Below are 19442 nucleotides of genomic sequence, written 5' to 3' on the forward strand. Positions count from 1 at the left end.
TTTTTATCTTCTGTTGCCCTTTAAAAGTTTCCCAATCCTGGGGCGTCCCAAACATCTTTGCTGATATACTTCTTCTCTTTAATTTTCTCTTTGACTACCCTTGTCAGCCACGGTTGCTTCTTACTCCCCTTAGAATCTTTCTTCCCCTTTGGAATTAACTGATCCTGCACCTTCTGTATTATTCCCAGAAATAATTTTACCAAACCATATTTTGCATAAACGGCAGTATACCGTACTGTACGCAGTAGTTCAGGCACACCTTATTCTGTCCCTGTTGGCAACGATCGTCTCATTTTCTTTCTTCCAATAGATAAAGGGAGGTGGCATGCCCATCACTCTGCAGTCCAATCTAACTGGATGGCCCTCTGCAACTCCTGTGTTCTGCAGCTTCTCAATAAACACTGGTTGCCTTGTAATTTCTTTTGCTGCAAAATCAAACCAAACATATAGAAACAGAAGAATAGGAATGTACTTTAGAACATTGCATAAGTTTTATAATACATCTCCTCATCCTATTTATGTTGCAAATAGACTAACTTATTATACCTCCTGTGTCCATTGGTCTTCCTGTCAGGGTAATAATACCATGAATTGTTTCAGTCATGTTAATACATTTATATTTCCACATTTTAATGGTCACTTGGGAGAATTCACAGAAACAAAGCTGTAAAATTATTCTTTCTCTTTTGAAAAAGACTACAACATTGTCAGTATCATGAGTAGAAGTGTAGAATGCCACAAAAATAACACAGACCAAGATTGCACTCACATGAGGTGAGGTCATGATTTGTTTCTGCCTTGTTCCATTGTCCCTTGCTAGGGGTGACATAGAATCAGGAGATGTAGAGTCAGTATGGATAGAACTGAGGAAATATAAGGGTAAAAAGACCCTAATGGGAGTTATCTACTGCCCCCCCCCAAAAAAAAACTGTAACCTGGATATAGGGTGCAAGTTGGATAAAGAGTTAAAATTGGCGTGTAGCAAAGATAATGCTATGGTGGTTATGGGAGCTTTCAACATGCAGGTAGACTGGGAAAATCAGGCTGGTACTGGACCCCAAGAAAGGGAGTTTGTGGAGTCCCTCCAAGATGGATTCTTAGAGGAGCTTAACAGAGAGAAGGCAATTCTAGATATAGTGTTGTGCAATGAACTGATAAGGGAACTCAAGGTAAAGGAGCCATTCGGAGGTAGTGACCATAAAATAATAAGTTTTAATCTACAATTTGAGAGGGAGAAGGGAAAATCGGAAGTGTCAGTATTACAGTTGAGCAAAGGGGACTATGGAGGCATGAGGGAGGAGCTGGCCAATGTTGACAGGAAAGAGACCCTAGCAGGGATGACAGTGGAACAACAATGGCAGGTATTTCTGGGAATAATACAAGGTGCAGGATCAGTTCATTCTAAACAGGAAGCAAGATTCTAAGTGCAGTAAGAAGCATCCGTGGCTGACAAGGGAATTCAAGGACAGTATAAAAATAAAAGAGAAGTATAACATAGCAAAGATGAGCAGGAAGCCAGAGGATTGGGAAACTTTTAAAGAGCAACAGAAGATAACTAAAAAGGCAATACGGGGAGAAAAGATGAGGTATGAAGGTAAGCTAGCCACAAATATAAAGGAGGATAGTAAAATCTTCTTGAGGTATGTGAAGAGGAACAAATTAGTTAAGACAAATGTGGGTCCCTTGAAGACAGAAACAGGTGAATTTATTATGGGGAACAAGGAAATGGCAAACGAGTTGAACAGGTACTTTGGATCGGTCTTCACTAAGGAAGACACAAACGATCTCCCAGATGTACTCATGGCCAGAGGACCAAGAGTGACAGAGGAACTAAAGGAGATTCACATTAGGCAGGAAATGGTGTTGGGTAGACTGATGGGACTGAAGGCTAATAAATCCCCAGGGTACTTAAGGAGGTGGTTCTAGAAATCGTGGATGCATTAGTGATCATTTTCCAATGGTCTATAGATTGTCCTGTGGATAGGAGGGTAGCTAATGTTATCCCACTTTTTAAGAAAGAAGGGAGAGAGAAAACAGGGAATTATAGACCATCAGCCTAACATCGGTGGTGGGAATGATGCTGGAGTCAATTATAAAAGATGAAATAGCGGCACATTTGGATAGCAGTAACAGGATCGGTTTGAGTCAGCATGGATTTACGAAAGGGAAATCATGCTTGACTAATCTTCTGGAATTTTTTGAGGATGTAACTAGGAAAATGGACAAGGGAGAGCCAGTGGATGTGGTGTATCTGTACTTTCAAAAAGCCTTTGATAAGGTCCCACATAGGAGATTAGTGGGCAAAATTAGGGCACATGGTATTGGGGGTAGGGTATTGACATGGACAGAAAATTGGTTGGTAGACAGGAAACAAAGAGTAGGGATTAACGGATCCCTTTCAGAATGGCAGGCAGTGACTAGCAGTGCTCGGTGCTGGGACCGCAGCTATTTACAATATACATTAATGATTTAGATGAAGGGATTAAAAGTTACATTAGCAAATTTGCAGATGACACAAAGCTGGGTGGCAGTGTGAACTATGAGGAGGAAGCTATGAGGATGCAAGGTGACTTGGACAGGTTGGGTGAGTGGGCAGATGCATGGCAGATGCAGTTTAATGCGGATAAATGTGAGGTTATCCATTTTGGTGGCAAGAACAGGAGGGCAGATTATTATCTGAATGGTGTCAAGTTATGAAAAGAGGAAGTACAATGAGATCTGGGTATCCTTGAACATCAGTCATTGAAAGTAAGCATGCAGGTAAAGCAGGCAGTAAAGAAAGCTAATGCCATGTTGGCCATCATAACAAGAGGAGTTGATAATCGGAGCAAAAAGGTCCTTCTGCAGTTGTACAGGGCCCTGGTGAGACCGAACCTGGAATATTGTGTGCAGTTTTGGTCTCCAAATTTGAGGAAGGACATTCTTGCTATCGAGGGAATGCAGTGTAGGTTCACCAGGTCATTTCCCGGGATGGCGGGACTGTCATATGTTGAAAGAATGCTTGTATACGCTGGAATTTAGCAGAATGAGAGGGAATCTTATTGAAACGTATCAGATTTTTAAGGGATTGAACAAGCTAGAGGCAGAATGCAATTTCCCGATTTTGGGGAAGTCCAGAACAAGGGGCCACAGTTTAAGAATAAGGGGTAGGCCTTTTAAAATAGAGATGAGATGACAAAAACGTTTTCACCCAGAGAGTTGTGAGTCTGTGGAATTCTCTGCCACAGAAAGCAGTGGAGGCCGATTCTCTGGATCATTTCAAGAGAGAGTTAGATAGAGCACTTAAAGAGAGCGGAGTCAAGAGATATGAGGAGAAGGCAGGAACGGGGTACTGATTGTGTATGATCAGCCACAGTGAATGGCGATGCTGGCTCGAAGGGCCGAATGGCCTACTCCTGCACCTATTGTCTATTGTTTTACAACAATGTATCTCCTGTAATCTCTGTAAAGAGTAAGATTAAACACTAGATAGACACAAAATGCTGGAGTAACTCAGTGGGACTGGCAGCACGTCTGGAGAGACCTCATCTCCAGAGATGCTGCCTGTCCCGCTGGGTTACTCCATCTGCTGTTCCTTCCTACACAAGACTAAATACTTGACAGTCATTACTACCAGTACTTATGGGAATAGAGAAATAGGCTGGTTGCATTTTCCATGGGATACACAAGTGGTAAAACTCTCAAAGAGCATCAGTGTCCTCCCCAACCTTTATTTCTCTCCATCACTGTAAGGGTAAAGTCTGTTGTAAATGCAGCACAGGAACCATTGGCAGCTGAATGCTCTTTTTCAGAATGCTCCTGTCAGCTCACAGGCAGCTAATGATTTAATACACTGTTTGGGGTATTTTTAGGAGCACTTTTGCACAGCTGTTTGGAGTCAATTTACCTATGCTTGTGAAGCAACCCCATTTTGCACCAGCAACTATCTTTAACTTCAGCAAAAAAGGTGAACTGCAATTTCTACGGATATTTGTAAGTACTTTTTTTTTCATATGGTGTAGAGTGGTGTAAATTCAGAAACATTACATCTAAAAGGTTGTGTTAGTAAAAAGAAGGGGAAATCTAAAGGATGAATAAGTAATACGTTATTTTAGTTAAGCGTAACAATAGATATAAATGAAATATAAGTAAAGGAAGCTGCGGTACAAATCAGCCAGAATTGGCACTGCCCCAATGGAGTTAGAAGTCTGAAATAACATCATACACCACTAGAAGTAGTAATAGAGCCATGCAACACAGAAACAGGCCCTTCGGCCCAACATACCCATGATGCCCCATCTAGGCTAGCCCCATCTGCCCACGTTTGGCCCATATACCTCTAAACCTTTCCTATCCATGTACCTGTCCAAATGTCCTTTGTTGTTATAGTACCTGCCTCAACTACCTCCTCCGGCGGCTCGTTCCATACACTCACCACCCTCTGTGTGAAAAAGTTGCCCCTCGGGTTCCTATTAAATCCTCCCTTCTCACAAATCTATGCCTCTGGTTCTTGATTCCCCTACTTTGGGGAAAAGACTGTGCACCTAACCTCTCTATTCCCCTCATGGTCTTATACATGCCTATAAGATCACTCCTCAGACTCCAATAAAGTCCAAGCCTACCTAACCTCTCCCTATAGCTCAGGCAGTCAAATCTTGGCAACATCCTTGTAATTCTCTGCACTCTTTCCGGCTTAACACCATCCTTCCTATAGTAGAGTGATCAAAACTGAACACAATACTCCAAATGCGGCCTCACCAACATCTTGTACAACTGTAACATAACATTCCAACTTCTATACTCAATATGCTGACAGATGAAGGCCAATATACCAAACGCCTTCTTGGCCACCCTATCTACATGTGATGCTACTTTCAGGGATCTCTGTACCTGCACTCCTACATCCCTCTGCTCTACAATATTCCCAGGGCTTTGCCATTCACTGTGAAGATCCTGCCCTGGTTTGACTTCCCAAAATGCTATACGTCTCACATATCTGTAACAGACTCCTTTAACCATTCCACTGCCCACTTGCCCACATGATCGAGATCCTGCTATAATTTCTTATAACCACCTTCAGTATTTACAATACCACCCATTTTAGTGTAATCAAGCAGACAAAGAAGAGCGACAGGAGAGGAACCAAAGGGGCCAATATTGTGTGACTTTAATGATTTAAATAGCATAATGACTGATTAGCAGATGCATTTCACACAGTCCCTTGATAATTGTTAGAGCTCTGAGAATAGAATAGAGCTTCTCAGTTCTCAGAGGTGCCCACAGCGGCAGAAGACACCCGAGATGCGGGAGGGCCGCCAAGAGCGAGGAGGAACCGGCGCAGTCGACAGCAGCCTGGCGGGGGCGGGGGGGGGGGGGGGGGGGGGTGGGGGGGGGGGTGCCACGTGCGTCCGGGAACCTGCACTGCCAAGAGCAAGGAGGGTCTTCAAGATGGAGGAGGGCCTTCAAGAGGGAGGAGGGCCTTCAAGATGGAGGAGGACCTTCAAGATGGAGGAGGGCCGTCGAAAGTGAGGAGGACCACCAAGAGCAAGGATGGCTGCTTAGAGCAAACTGGCGGGGGGGGGGGGGGGCGCTGAGACGTAAGGGGTCATTGGGAGGGGTGGGGGGGGGGGGGGGGGGGGGGGGCCGGTAGATGGTGGGCGTCAAGATCCAAGGGGGACCTAGTGCTGGGCCGTCTGCTGCCTCGTGCGGTGCCAGGCCTGGTAGCTACTGCAAGGAAATAGAGACTGTTTGATGAGCATTTTGTAACTTTGTTGGTGCCAGAAACATGGCAACGCTTTGTGTGCTGTCTGGGTGAGATTTGCTGTATTTTACCAGGTTGTATACAAAAGCAAAGAATTTTTCGCTCTCCAGGGAGAAGCTAACTGCATTTCGTTGTCTCTGTACTATACACTGACAATGACAATTAAAGTTGAATGTGAATCTGAATTTCACTGTACCTAGGTACAGTACATATGTCAATAAGGATCATTGATAAGACAGAAGAGTGTTGACGCAGCTTGTGGCTATTGGAAAATCTTAGTCAGTCCCATCACAGTTGATATTCACTTCTGGACTATGGGCGCAATACGGAATCCTTGAAAAGTATGTTTGCTGAAGGCTCCAGTCTGTCTGCTGCCATAAAATCAGTCGGCATTGGCATAAGACACCAAGCAAAGGATTGACCAACACTTCCTAGCCAGGCAATCAGAGGATTTCAGAAGGAAGAGGTTGGGGAATGAAAACAAAGAGAGCGAGCACAAACAAGGAAAACCATATAAGCCATCAGACACTTGTTCAACCATGGGTAAGTTGCAAAGTCACCATTAGAGTCCACCAGTTTGCTACCATACCTCCCTCCCTCGTGGACATGGACAAAAGGAGCACGGTTAGAAGTCAAATATATACCACACACTATTATAAACAATGATGGAGCGGCATATATGCAGTGGTGTTTAAGGTATTTCAAAGAAATGTAGGTAGATTACAGGCTGGCCTGCAGAAAGAATCAGAATTTAGGTAAAGCTCAGTCTTGCAACCATATCCACCACCTGAGTAATGAGATGCGTAATAATCTAGAGATTGGGAAAGTATAGGGAGCTACACTTGGTCCAGCACTGGATGGATGTGCCCATCAGCCAGACTGAAAAGAAAGAATATCACTCGCTAAGGCTGAGGCTGTTGGGGCAGGTCTCACTTTAGTTCTGCTGCAAAGGCCCCAGAAGAGATTTTATGCAGGAATTGGGTTAATGTTACAGACTGAATGTTTCCAGTATTTCTGTTTTTATTACAGATGCATGATAATTGGAATGCATAACTAATGCATTGTGCGCTTGAAGCTCAGCAGTCTTTGATCAACAATAACTTGATAAGAACCTCAAGCAGCACTAGGAGGAGCAAAGCTTTGTAAAATGCAATCACAAATGGAATGATTAGTTCATTCTTGTATGGTTATGCCAAATTTTATTTATTAAATATGCATTTCAAGATGTTTGTTAATTTTCAGCTGCCAGTGAACAGGTGATATGATGGTCATTGATAGATAGCAGGTTAGAAGCGCAGGACTACTGTTGGAAAATGAAGTGCAGTTAGGCTGCATTTCAACTCAATTCCCCTTCCTGTTCTTGAGTTTCTGCACCTCAATTCCTCAAGAAGGAGGCCTACCCCCTCATGAAGTAGAACTTCATAGCATGGAGCGTCCTACTAAATATCTTGAGAACCTCACAATTCCTGCAGAAGGCAGCAGAAGTGCGACTTGACTTTTCCAGTGGTGGAGGTTACAATGTTTGTAATGACAGCACATCTCTCAGGGTAAGCTTACTCTGCATGTGTGTGTGAGATTCAGGCTCATGAGTTGCATCGTTGTAACACAAGAAATAGAAGCAGGAGTAAGACTATAAGACTACAAGGCATAGGAGTAGAATGAGGCCATTCAGCCCATCAAGTCTAATTCGCCATGCAATTATGGCTGTACAATTTTGTCCAGCTCAACCCCATTCTCTTGCCTTCTCACCGTACACCTTCCGAATCAAGAACCTATCAATCTCTGCCTTAAAAATACCCAATGTTTTGGCCTCCACAGCCATTCCATAGATTCACCACCCTAGGGCTAAAGAAATTCCTCCTCATCTCCATCTTGAAGGTGCGTCCTTTTATTCTGAGCCTGTGCCCCTTGGTCCTAGACTCTACCACTACTGGAAACATCCTTTCCATGTTCACTCTGTCTAGGCCTTTCATTATCCAGTAAGTTTCAATGAGGTCCCCCCCCCCACCTCCCTGCTTCCTCAACACTACCTGCTCCTCCAATTATCTTTGTTAACTTGGTCACAAAGCTATCAATTCCCTCATCCAGATTATTAACATAAATCGTGAAGTGGACATGAAGCTGACCTAACGCTGCTTCTACCCCAACAGAACACCACTAGTCACTGGCAGCCAATCAAAAAAGCCCTCCTTTATTCCCGCTACTAGGATAGAGAAATGCAAGATTAATTAGCCTCCAGATGAAGAGTCTTCTTCTCACGTCAGATGGCCAGCCTGTGATTTTGAGAATATGACTCATGGCTCATGACTCCCTTGTCAGGGGCAGGCAGTAGCATTTACCCCATGAAGTCTCAACATTACTTCTCATTCTTGTAAACACAGGTCCAGTCTGTGTAATCACATTCTGCATAACCTCTCCTCAACAAAGAAACTTGCAATCCCAGGAATCGTTCTGGTAAACCTTCATTGAACTCACTTTATCACAGGCATGAAAGCATCCTTGGATATGGAAGCCAGATCTGTACTCAACATTCCAGGTGCAGTCCCACAAGGTCCCTAAACATCTGTGGTAAGACATCTGTCCTCTTGTATTTAAATTCACTTGTAATGAAGATCAACATGCCACTATGCTTCGGATTCTCTGCCGTATCGAGATACTAATTTTAAATGTTTGTGGTACGAGGACGTTTGGGTCACTCTGAATCACAACTTTCATTCTATCCCCATTTGAAATATAACCACTTCTTTATTTTCTTCTACCCAAGTAAGTGACATAACATTCTTTCCGCATTATTTTCCATCTACCATGTCCTTGCCCATTCACTTTGTAACTTCTGGAAACGTCTTTTCATCCTCCTTTCAACACACAATGGCATCCAAGTTTATCTGATTAATGAAGTTGGGTAACATAACGTTGGGACTTCTCGTCCAAATCATTTATGACAACTGTGAACAGCGGGGGAGGGGGTTAGAATTTACTTGTGGCATCACACTCGTCACGGCCTCCCATCCTAAACATGATTCTCTCTCTTTCTCTCTCTCTGCTTTTTGTTTATGAACCAATTTTCAGATCATGTCAGGAGATTCCCTTCAATTTTAGCTGTTATCTTTTTGTTTCATTTTTTTTTTAATGTGTGGCACCCATTGAATAGCTGAATATACATGTTCATTGGTTCAAGTCCCATGATTTCTCTTTCATTAATCTGCCCAATCTTATTACTATTTTCTAGGTAACTTTCTACCACTTGTGTTCACTCAGCCAGCCTCCCACTAGTAAGACAAGAACGACTAAAATATATTTTCTTTGTAAAATAGAAGTGCAGAGGTGCCTTGCAAATTGTAAGATTTTGTATATATTACAGTATCAATCTAGACAGTGAGATGCATCGAAGTTAAGACCCTGACTGCCATTAAGAGTGCTTTCCTTGACATATTTTGAAGTTCGCATTGAGGCAAAGATCGCTAATTCATTGACCGCTGGTGAAGTCCAGGTAAGACAAGTCCAGATTCCCTGGAGATCCTTAATCCTCAACAGCGATAAAACAGAATTCCTCCTCATAGGCTCCAAATCCACACTCAGCAAAATCAATAACCCCACTCTCACCATCGACGGCGCCACTGTCTCCCCATCTCCCAGGCCCGCAACCTTGGCGTGATCTTTGATTCCACCCTCTCCCTTGAGCCTCACATCTGCCATGTCATTAAAACCTCCTTCTTTCACCTCCGCATCATCGCCAAAATCAGACCCTCTCTCACACCTCCCGCTGCTGAAAGACTCATCCATGCCTTCATCTCCCGGCTGGACTACCGCAACTCACTTCTCCTTGGCATCAGCTCCACCTACATCAACCGACTCCAACTGGTCCAGAACGCAGCCGCCCGACTCATCACCCACACCAAATCCTGGCATCACATCACTCCAGTACTCAAACAACTTCACTGGCTTCCCATCTCCCACCGGATCACCTACAAAATCCTGGTCCTCACCTACAAAGCCCTCCACCATCTGCCTCCCCCATATCTCACTGACCTCCTCTTCCCCTACCAACCCTCACGGTCTCTCAGATCCACATCAGCCGGTCTTCTCTCCATCCACAAATCCAACCTCTGCAGTTTTGCGGACAGAGCCTTCTCCAGGGCAGCTCCCAGGCTCTGGAACTCCCTCCCCCAACTGATCCACAATTCCGTGTCCCTCACCATCTTCCAGTCCCGCCTCAAGACCCATCTCTTCACCTCTGCCTATCCTTAGCCCCACGTCCCCCTCCCTTTTCATCTGTGCATTCATTGCCTCATATTGTGTTTTGAATTGAATTCTGTCTTTAATTTGTGTACTAGTCATGTCTCTACTATTTATTTCATTCCGCTTACATGTTTTTCCTCTACTTGCTAAATTTTTGTAAGGTGTCCTTGAGACTCTTGAAAGGCGCCCATAAATAAAATATATTATTATTATTATTATTATTAATTGATATAGTATCCTTCTGAGAATACTTTCCCTCTCAATTTCTATGAACTTGTTATCTTGTTGTTCAGGCTCTCTTTATTTTCCCAGCCAATTTGAAGAAAAACAAGCCAACTACATCACCCATGCCTATTTAAGCACAGATTGGCAAAGAATGCGAATTCTTCACCAACTGTTGTATCATTCCATGAAGGCTATCGAGGCAATGTAAAATAAAGTTCTGAAAGGTCTCTAAGTGCATCAGGAAGTAAAATAAATAATTCAGCTATTAACCTGTGAGTGGTTTATGATCCTGTTAAGTGTCTTTTATGCTATTTAGTATTTGTTTAATTTAGCTTAGAGATACAGCGCATAAACAAGCCCTTCGGCCCACCGTGTCTGCACCGACCGCCGATCCAGCACATTAACACTATCCTGCACACACTTGGGACGATTTACACTTATACCAAGCCAATTAATCTACAAACCTGTACGTCTGGAGTGTGGGAGGAAACCAAAGATCTCGGAGAAAACCCACGCGATAAACGTACAAACCCCATATAGACAGTACCCGTAGTCAGGATCGAACCGGGTCTCTGGCACTGCAAGCACTGTAATGCAACAACTGTACCTCTACGCCACATTGTTCAGCCATGGAAATTGAAAGTAGGCATAGACTGAAGCTTGGCATTTGGATAAGGCCAGGACTACTGTCAATTTGTCATTGTGCACCAATTAACATCAATAACTAGCCTGGTCTGTTGCCACCAATCTGTAGGTGCATAGACACAGCAAAAGGTACACTCTTTGTTAAAATCTTGTTCCTAATTTTGAATATTAGGAATCCACTTGGCAACTAAAAAAAAAAGCAGGTCTTTCAGAGCCCAGTATCTCCTGCACAACAAGTAATTGCTAATAGTTCCTTACAAGTTCGGTCAGTTATCCAAATCTCCAGATTTTATTTTAACTATCTTTTCTAAGCTCTATCATTTACGCAATCATTATGCCTTACCTACAATAGAGAGCTCCAAACTGAATGCATTTTGTCCTGCTTTGTTTGTTGCAATGCATGTGTAAGTCCCTGCATCACTTGCTGTAAGAGGATCAATCAATAGGGAGTGAATTCCATTTTCGCGCACCAGCATCTTGTGGGTAAAATTGGGCACAACAGGTATTCCATCCAGCAGCCACATAAGGTCAGGATTCGGCAGACCACTCACCTAAAAAAATGAATCTGTTTTAATATACTGCAAACATCTTAATAGCAGAACTGTTCTGTCTACAGGAATCTGTCACTAAGTCTCTGACTGACTAATTTAACTTTTCAATTTTATCTCCAACAACAAACACTTGCCCTATTTACCTTATAGTTTTATTAATCAGTGTTGCTTCATCTGGAGATTTGTGTAATCACATTGAACAAAATCCTTGTTTTCAAATCCTCATTAAATCCTTATTTTGCAACCTCATTCAAGATTCCAAATTGAAGTATCTGAGTAGATTGGGCTAGAATTAATTTGTCAATTATCTACCAGTTCTCTGAAGAAGGGTCTCGACCCGAAACATCACCTATTCCTTCTCGCCAGAGATGCTGCATGTCTCGCTGAGTTACTCCAGCATTTTGTGTCTATCTTACGTGTAAACCAGCATCTGCGGCTCCTTCCAACACACTTCATATTTATTAATGGCTTCTAATAATCTGCTGTGGTTCTTCTCAGTATTGGCCAACCCTTCAATATGGTATATTTGATTTTTTTTAATTTTGAAGTCTAAATTGTTAATTTAAAACATTTTACACTTTCCACCATTATGAACAACTTTCTTTTGTCCCTACTCACTGCTTTCTTTCACAAAGCCAGATTGCTTTTCATTTTAGCTTCTCTTCTGCATGCTCTCCCTACTCTCCACATCTTTCCTGTAATGGGACAACCAGAACTGCATGCAATACTCCAAATGCAGCCTAACCAAAGTCTTATAGAGCTGCATCATGACTTCCTGACTATTACACTCAATGTCCCTAGCAATGAAGACATATTGCCTTCCCTACCATCTTATCTACTTGTGCTGCCACCTTCAGTGACCTATGAACTTGGACTCCAAGACACCTCTGCGCATCAATGTTGTTAAGGGTCTCGCCATTAACTATATACTGTCCCCTAACATTCAACCTCCCAAATGCAACACCCCACACTTGCTCGGATTAAACTCAATCTGCGATTACTCCACTCATTTCTGCAGTTGATCTAAATCCCATTGTATCTTTTGACAGCATCCCTCACTGTCTGCAACTCCTCCAATTGGGAGGGCATGGCGGGCTGAAGGGCTGTTTCTGTTCTGTGTGATGTTAGTATCTTGGTGTTATTTGGTGTTTCAGGATGCTCATGAGAAAAGCAGAGCCCAAAAGTGCTTTCTGTGTTTCTAATCAGGCCTGAAAATGAATGTCTCAATCCATTCAATGCATTTATCACAGTTGTGCTTGTTGAGTTATGAAAGCTTGGGGGAAATAGCTAGAATGACAGAGTAGTACTGTTATTGGACACCAAGGCACCAAAGATGGAAATGAGAGTGGTGCAACGAATGAAGATTTGCTGCGGTGGATCAGGGGCCGAAGACTCGACAGTTAAGGTTTTGAACGAGGGAAGTGAATAAATTTGGGAATTGAAAAAATCCCCCCCCCCCCCCCCCCCCCCCCCCCCCCCCACAAGAATGACACAAAAGGAATGAGGAAGACATATTCAGATGGAAACGAATGCAAAGAAATAATTAGACACAGTATTTTGAACAGGTGAACACTTAAACAAAAAAAAGAAAGATTAAAGAAAACTATAGGTGAGAAAAAGAAGAATTGAGATGGAGGTTACATATGAAACATTTGTTAGTATAGGGGCTGAGAGGGGACATCAGTAAAGATATATCAGTGAGAATGTATTTATGGTATTGAAGTGTTGCGAGAAAACAAGGGTTATAAATGAAAGGTGAAAAAGATGAGGTGCTCAAAAGGGAAGACAGGGGTAGAGAAATAGGGAGATAGATGAAGGTGATGGTAAGAGGGAGCTGCAGCAGTGCAGGAAACAGACTTGAACCAGCAGGGGAAGATTTAGTGGGAATGTATTAACCATATAACCATATAACAATTACAGCACGGAAACAGGCCATCTCGGCCCTACAAGTCCATGCCGAACAAATTTTTTTCCCCTTAGTCCCACCTGCCTGCACTCATACCATAACCCTCCATTACCTTCTCATCCATATGCCTATCCAATTTATTTTTAAATGATACCAATGAACCTGCCTCCACCACTTGCACTGGGAGCTCATTCTACACCGCTACCACTCTCTGCGTAAAGAAGTTCCCCCTCATATTACCCCAAAACTTCTGTCCCTTAATTCTGAAGTCATGTCCTCTTGTTTGACACAGAGTACTACATGGAGTACTACTCTGTCATGTCTATGTTGATTGTATCATCAACAATAATAATGAATGACAAAGACCACGCTCACGTGAACGAGCATTTTGAAAGAAATATTGAAAGGGACAGTGATCACTTTTGTCAGAGTCCATTGAGCCGTCAGTGGGAGAAGTAAGTTGGACAAAAAAATTATCTTCCATTGAGCACAGGTGACCAGGATGCTTAATATGTGACCAAAACAAGGGAGGTGGAACGAGGCAGTGAAGAGTGACGTAATGAGGCCTTGGATTTGGTTTTAAAAAATGCTACCAAAAATAATATTCAAAATCAAAATACATCCTAATCAAGAATATTTCTATTTTAAATATTTATTATTATTATTATCTGAGCAAGTACCTTGCAGTCTAATCGGCAAACTTGTCCTTCATGAGCTACCATGTTACCAGGTGCCTGAAGAAAATGAGGGCAGAAAAATCGCTCCTGTACGGGTTCTTCACCTTCTGTCACACGAGACCTTGTCCTATCGATCAATACATTACAAACTGCATTACCGTAGAAAATTACGTTGTCAATCTGATTTAACAGCGAAATACAAGCAGTGAAATATGCTGTCCAAAATTCAATAGAGATCATTAGGCTATTTCAATACAAAAAATCCCATAATCATAAAAAGATGTTTCAATTTCCAAATCATTGAGAAGTCCATTGTAATTTGAGTTATTATGAGCATAACCAATATTTATTTCAATGTTTAGGTATCCTATCATTTATTTGGTTTCTTCCTTGCACGTGGCAGATGCAGCAGTAGAATATAGATAAATGTGAGGTTATCCATTTTGATGGCAAAAACAAGGGGGCAGATTATTATCTCAATGGGGTTAGGTTAGGTAAGGGGGAGGTGCAGCAAGACCTGGGCGTCCTTGTACGCCAGTCACTGAAAGCTGGCCTGCAGGTACAGGAGGCAGTGAAGAAAGCTAATGGAATGTTGGCCTTCATAACAAGAGGATTTCAGTATAGGAGTAAAGAGGTTCTTCTGCAGTTGTATAGGGCTCTGGTGAGACCACATCTGGAATATTGTGTACAGTTTTGGTCTCCCTATTTGAGGAAGGACATCCTTGTAATTGAGGCAGTGCAGCGTAGGTTCACGAGATTGATCCCTGGGATGGCGGGACTGTCAAAAGACGAAAGATTGAAAAGACTAGGCTTGTTTAGAAGGATGAGGGGGATCTTATAGAAACATATAAAATTATAAAAGGACTGGACAAGCTAGATGCAGGAAAAATGTTCCCAATGTTGGGCGAGTCCAGAACCAGGGGCCACAGTCTTAGAATAAAGGGGAGGCCATTTAAGACTGAGGTGAGAAAAAACTTTTTCAACCAGAGAGTTGTGAATTTGTGGAATTTGCTGCCACAGAGGGCAGTGGAGGCCAAGTCACTGGATGGATTTAAGAGAGAGTTGGATAGAGCTCTAGGGGCTAGTGGAATCAAGGGATGTGGGGAGAATGCAGGCAAGGGTTATTGATTGGGGACTTTCAGCCATTATAACAATGAATGGCGATGCTGGCTCGATGGGCTGAACGGCCTCCTCCTGCACCTATTTTCTATGTTTCCTTAAATTATGTAGGCACCTTATAATGTTAACCATCAACTTATTACCCATGAATGCACCATGTTCACCCTTTGTTTTTCTTTTAGACTGCATCTATTATGCAGCAGATGGAGTATTTGAAAATGAAGGACATGACTATGAGGAACAGGCAGGTCAGACGAGATACGATTCCACTGAAAAGCGCAGCAAGCTCAAGAGACCAGATGATGTATTGCTGTTTTTATTTCATATGATCTCCCTCTGGATACTGGAAAAGATTTAACCACAAAAGTCACAAAAGTCAATTGGAAGACTAGTTCAAGGCAAGGGGAGTGGGGTGAAGGGGTAGAAATGGAGAGAGTGGTGAGGGCGGGCAATAGATAGGCTGTGGTACTGGGGTTGTCAACCTAGCATAGCCAGTGTTTATTTTGAAAACAATTGCAATGTCTCCTCAGACACTGTCTCACGCCTATATTCATCACATTTCTACAAATACATGGGCAAGGCATATTAGAGGTAATTTTGTTATGATTATCGTGTCACTTGCATGACTGTATAGTATGTCATAAGCCAGTCTTGAAGTGAACTTAAGCCCAACAGCGATCTTATCGACCCCTTGAGCAGAAATAGCAATTGCAATTATAGGACAGATTGCATGGTTCAGGCATGCATTCTCTTGAATGCGGAACAGTAAACCTTGATGAAATTCCGATATTTAAGGCAATTAGATGCAGGAAGATTGCTCCCGATGTTGGGGAAGTCCAGGACAAGGGGTCACAGCTTAAGGATAAGGGGGTTTTAAATCCTTTAAAACCGAGATGAGAAGAACTTTTTTCACACAGAGAGTGGTGAATCTCTGGAACTCTCTGCCGCAGAGGGTAGTCGAGGCCAGTTCATTGGCTATATTTAAGAGGGAGTTAGATGTGGCCCTTGTGGCTAAGGGGATCAGAGGGTATGGAGAGAAGGCAGGTACGGGATACTGAGTTGGATGATCAGCCATGATCATATTGAATGGCGGTGCAGGCTCGAAGGGCCGAATGGCCTACTCCTGCACCTAATTTCTATGTTTCTATGTTTCTAATTAAAGAGTTTGATGAAAGCTGATAAAGGGAAAGAAACTCCCATTTGTGTCACACTGATGCTGATAGACCACTGGCAAATTATTGACACCCAAAATCTCTCTCTTACTTCATACATGAGCAGTGCCCAAAGAATGAAAATGGGAAGCTACTAATATGAATTTTAGATCAAACCTACCTTTGCCTCTGAATAGATGGTATGATACGACTACGGAATGGAGTACTCTGTACCATGAGGTGCCCTGATGAGCTGATTCTTCCCTATGCAATAGAGAACACAGAAAATTCTTATAATAAGCTCTAATCAGAGATGATTTCATAAAAATGGATTAAAACAAATGCATGGCCCAACAATTAATCTGTCCTCTCCCTGACCATCATGTCTAGAATCTCTGCGATCCTCAGGCAGGAGTGTTTCCGTTGGCATGGGCATGTAAACAAGATGGAAAATGGACGCATCCCTAAAGATGGGGAGGTCTTCATTACACAGAGGCCAAGAGGAAGGCCAACACTTTGCTACAAGGATAAGATTAAAAGAGATATGACAATTCTTAACATTGGCACTGACAACTGGGAAGCAGCTGCTGATGACTAGGGATGGCGGAGATAGGACCTCCAGGAGGGTATGAAGCACCATGACAGCATATGGTTCAAGACCCTGGAGACCAGGCACCAACCCCACAAAATCATCAACGGCAACAGCAGTGCACTCCCCAATCCAACGGCCTGAACCAACTTCGCCTGTGGACCTTTTCATCTAGAGAGTTGTGAATTTGTGGAATTCTCTGCCACAGAAGGCAATGGAGGCCAATGCACTGGATGAATTTAAAAGGGAGTTAGATAGAGCTCTTGGGGCTAGCAGAATCAAGGGGTATGGGGAGAAGGCAGGCATGGGTTACTGATTGTGGATGATCAGCCATGATTACAATGAATGGCGGTGCTGGCTCGAAGGTGCAAATGGCCTCCGCCTGCACCTATTTTCCATGTTTCTATGACACTGCAGGAGTATCTGCATGTCAAGGATAGGCCTAGTCGGCCATAGCAAGAAATTCAACCATAGATGATACATTCCCCTCTCTAAACAGGACAACATCAATGTCGCAATATCAACTCTCGCAGATGGATGGTTGTCAACTAACCAGCCCAGCATTCAGTGCAGCTACTTGCCCGCTGTTTTCAAACTCTTGAATAGACCTCTCATATGAGGTCCGAAGAAGGGCCTTGACCCAAAGCTTCACCCATTCCTTCTCTCCAGAGATGCTGCCTGTCCCACTGAGTTACTCCAGCATTTTGTGTTAACCAAGATATGTATTCTTACCTCCGTCAGCAACATGGTGGATTTAAAATGGATTGAGTAAATTTCCCACTTTGATCAGGAAGTCATGATGCAGCTTTATAGGACTTTGGTGAGGTTGCATGTAGCTTTAGAGGACTTTGGTTTGTGCTGCATTTGAAATATTGTGTGCAGTTCTGGTCTCCCATTACAGGAAGGACGTGGAAGCTTTGGCGTAAACGAGCATCTGCAGTTCCTTCCTACACATCCTTCTCTTATCAATGGCCAAATTCCTGATCTTCCAATTTACCTCATTGCGGCCCTTGCACTCTTTTTTAAAATGCTCTTTCTCTGCAGCTGTAGCACTAGATTCTGCTCATACATCATATGATCTTTACTGGATAACACGGTAAATAACATTTTTTTCAATGCATCTCAGTACATGTAACAATAATAAACCAAAATTAAGCCACCATTGATTCACAGGCAAAGAATTTCCAATCAGTAGTATTTTGTACATTCAAGCCGTCTTAATTAGAGCTTTGTTCTCCGTTACACACGAGCAGATGGTTGTTCATCAAGAACAAAAATATCACCCATGGGTATTCGCCAGGACAAGTATCAGATTGCCATTCAGCCAAAGCAAAGGGGTGAATACCAGTAAAACTCAAAATCATTCTGGAAGTATACTGCTGCAGTGTAGGATATGCTATCCACATTAGATTTGGGCCGAGGGCTATAACTGAGACTTTTTAAGTTATAACAGATTGGATGAATCTTAACTGATTGATTTCATTGACAATGTACTTGACAGTGTTTTTCTCACTCATTTCTCCTCTCACTGTATTGTATTCTAGGTCTTCTAGCTTGGACATCTGTAGACCCTCCAAGCATTGTAAAGGATCAGTGCTTTCACAACTTTAATTCTCTAATTCAATCCCAGGAATGGCTGGGTTAATATAAGATGAGCGTTTGAAGGCACTGGGCCTGTACTCGATGGAGATTAGAGAGGATGTTTCCACTAGTGGGAGTGTCTTGGACCAGAGGCCATAGCCTCAGAATAAAAGGGTGTACCTTAGGAAAGGAGATGAGGAGGAATTTCTTTAGTCAGAGGGTGGTATTCATTGTGAAATTCATTGCCACAGACAGCTGAGGTGGCCACGTCAATGGATATTGTTAAGGCAGAGATTGAAAGATTATGGATTAGTAAGGGTGTCAGGGGTTATATGGAGATACACTGAAACCACGGTCATAATGGTGTCTTTTGCTCTCCTTCTGCACTTTGTGATTTGCTCAAGATTTCAGCATTAGGTTCTTGTGTCAATATAATAAATTATGTTGTGTGGCTTTATAAACCTTTGAGGCATATCATTCAAAACTGGCATTTAATTATATCAATTCCAATGAAAATAAAAGGCAAGCAGACACATACCAAACACATTTTGCTGAAGATGTTGGTACTTACCTGTGGATTTGCTGCCATAACTGTGTAATTCCCATCATCATCATTAATGACTGATTCAATGTACAATATGCAAGTACCATCACCTTCTCGCTTCATCTTAAAATGTCCATTCTTTTTGGAAATCTGTTTACCATCTTTAAACCAATATACCTAGGGATGTAAAGTATAGGAGCAGGTTATTGCAACTATCTGTGCTTCAGAAGTTGCACACTGCTAGTTCTGTTATAATATGCGTTTCCATAATATGAATTGGATACAATGTGAGTGATGAATGAAGGAACATGATTATGCTTCCCATGGGCTGAATTGATTACGATTTTGATAGGGAACTGGAGAACCGCTGTTACAGTTATGAGAAATGTTACTTTGGAAATTGGCAAGCAGAATTCATGAGACTATCTCCCGGGCACAAAACCATGCTGACTATCCAAATGCATATAACCCTCAG

At 42.6% G+C, this 19442-nt stretch overlaps 1 protein-coding gene across 1 annotated transcript in view; it reads right to left on the reverse strand.

Annotated features, from left to right (window-relative positions):
• mypn (myopalladin) overlaps positions 1-19442 on the reverse strand; it is a 105134-nt gene that overhangs the window by 2191 nt on the left and 83501 nt on the right. Inside the window, exons 15-19 of the mRNA XM_055647172.1 lie at positions 18995-19144; positions 16435-16517; positions 13987-14110; positions 11193-11400; positions 260-425 (exon numbers count right to left, since the gene is read on the reverse strand). Of these exons, the coding sequence (XP_055503147.1) occupies positions 260-425; positions 11193-11400; positions 13987-14110; positions 16435-16517; positions 18995-19144 (731 nt within the window). The remainder of the gene's footprint in view (positions 1-259; positions 426-11192; positions 11401-13986; positions 14111-16434; positions 16518-18994; positions 19145-19442) is intronic.

The sequence above is a fragment of the Leucoraja erinacea genome, chromosome 15, assembly GCF_028641065.1.
Source record: "Leucoraja erinacea ecotype New England chromosome 15, Leri_hhj_1, whole genome shotgun sequence".
Taxonomy (NCBI): domain Eukaryota; kingdom Metazoa; phylum Chordata; class Chondrichthyes; order Rajiformes; family Rajidae; genus Leucoraja; species Leucoraja erinaceus.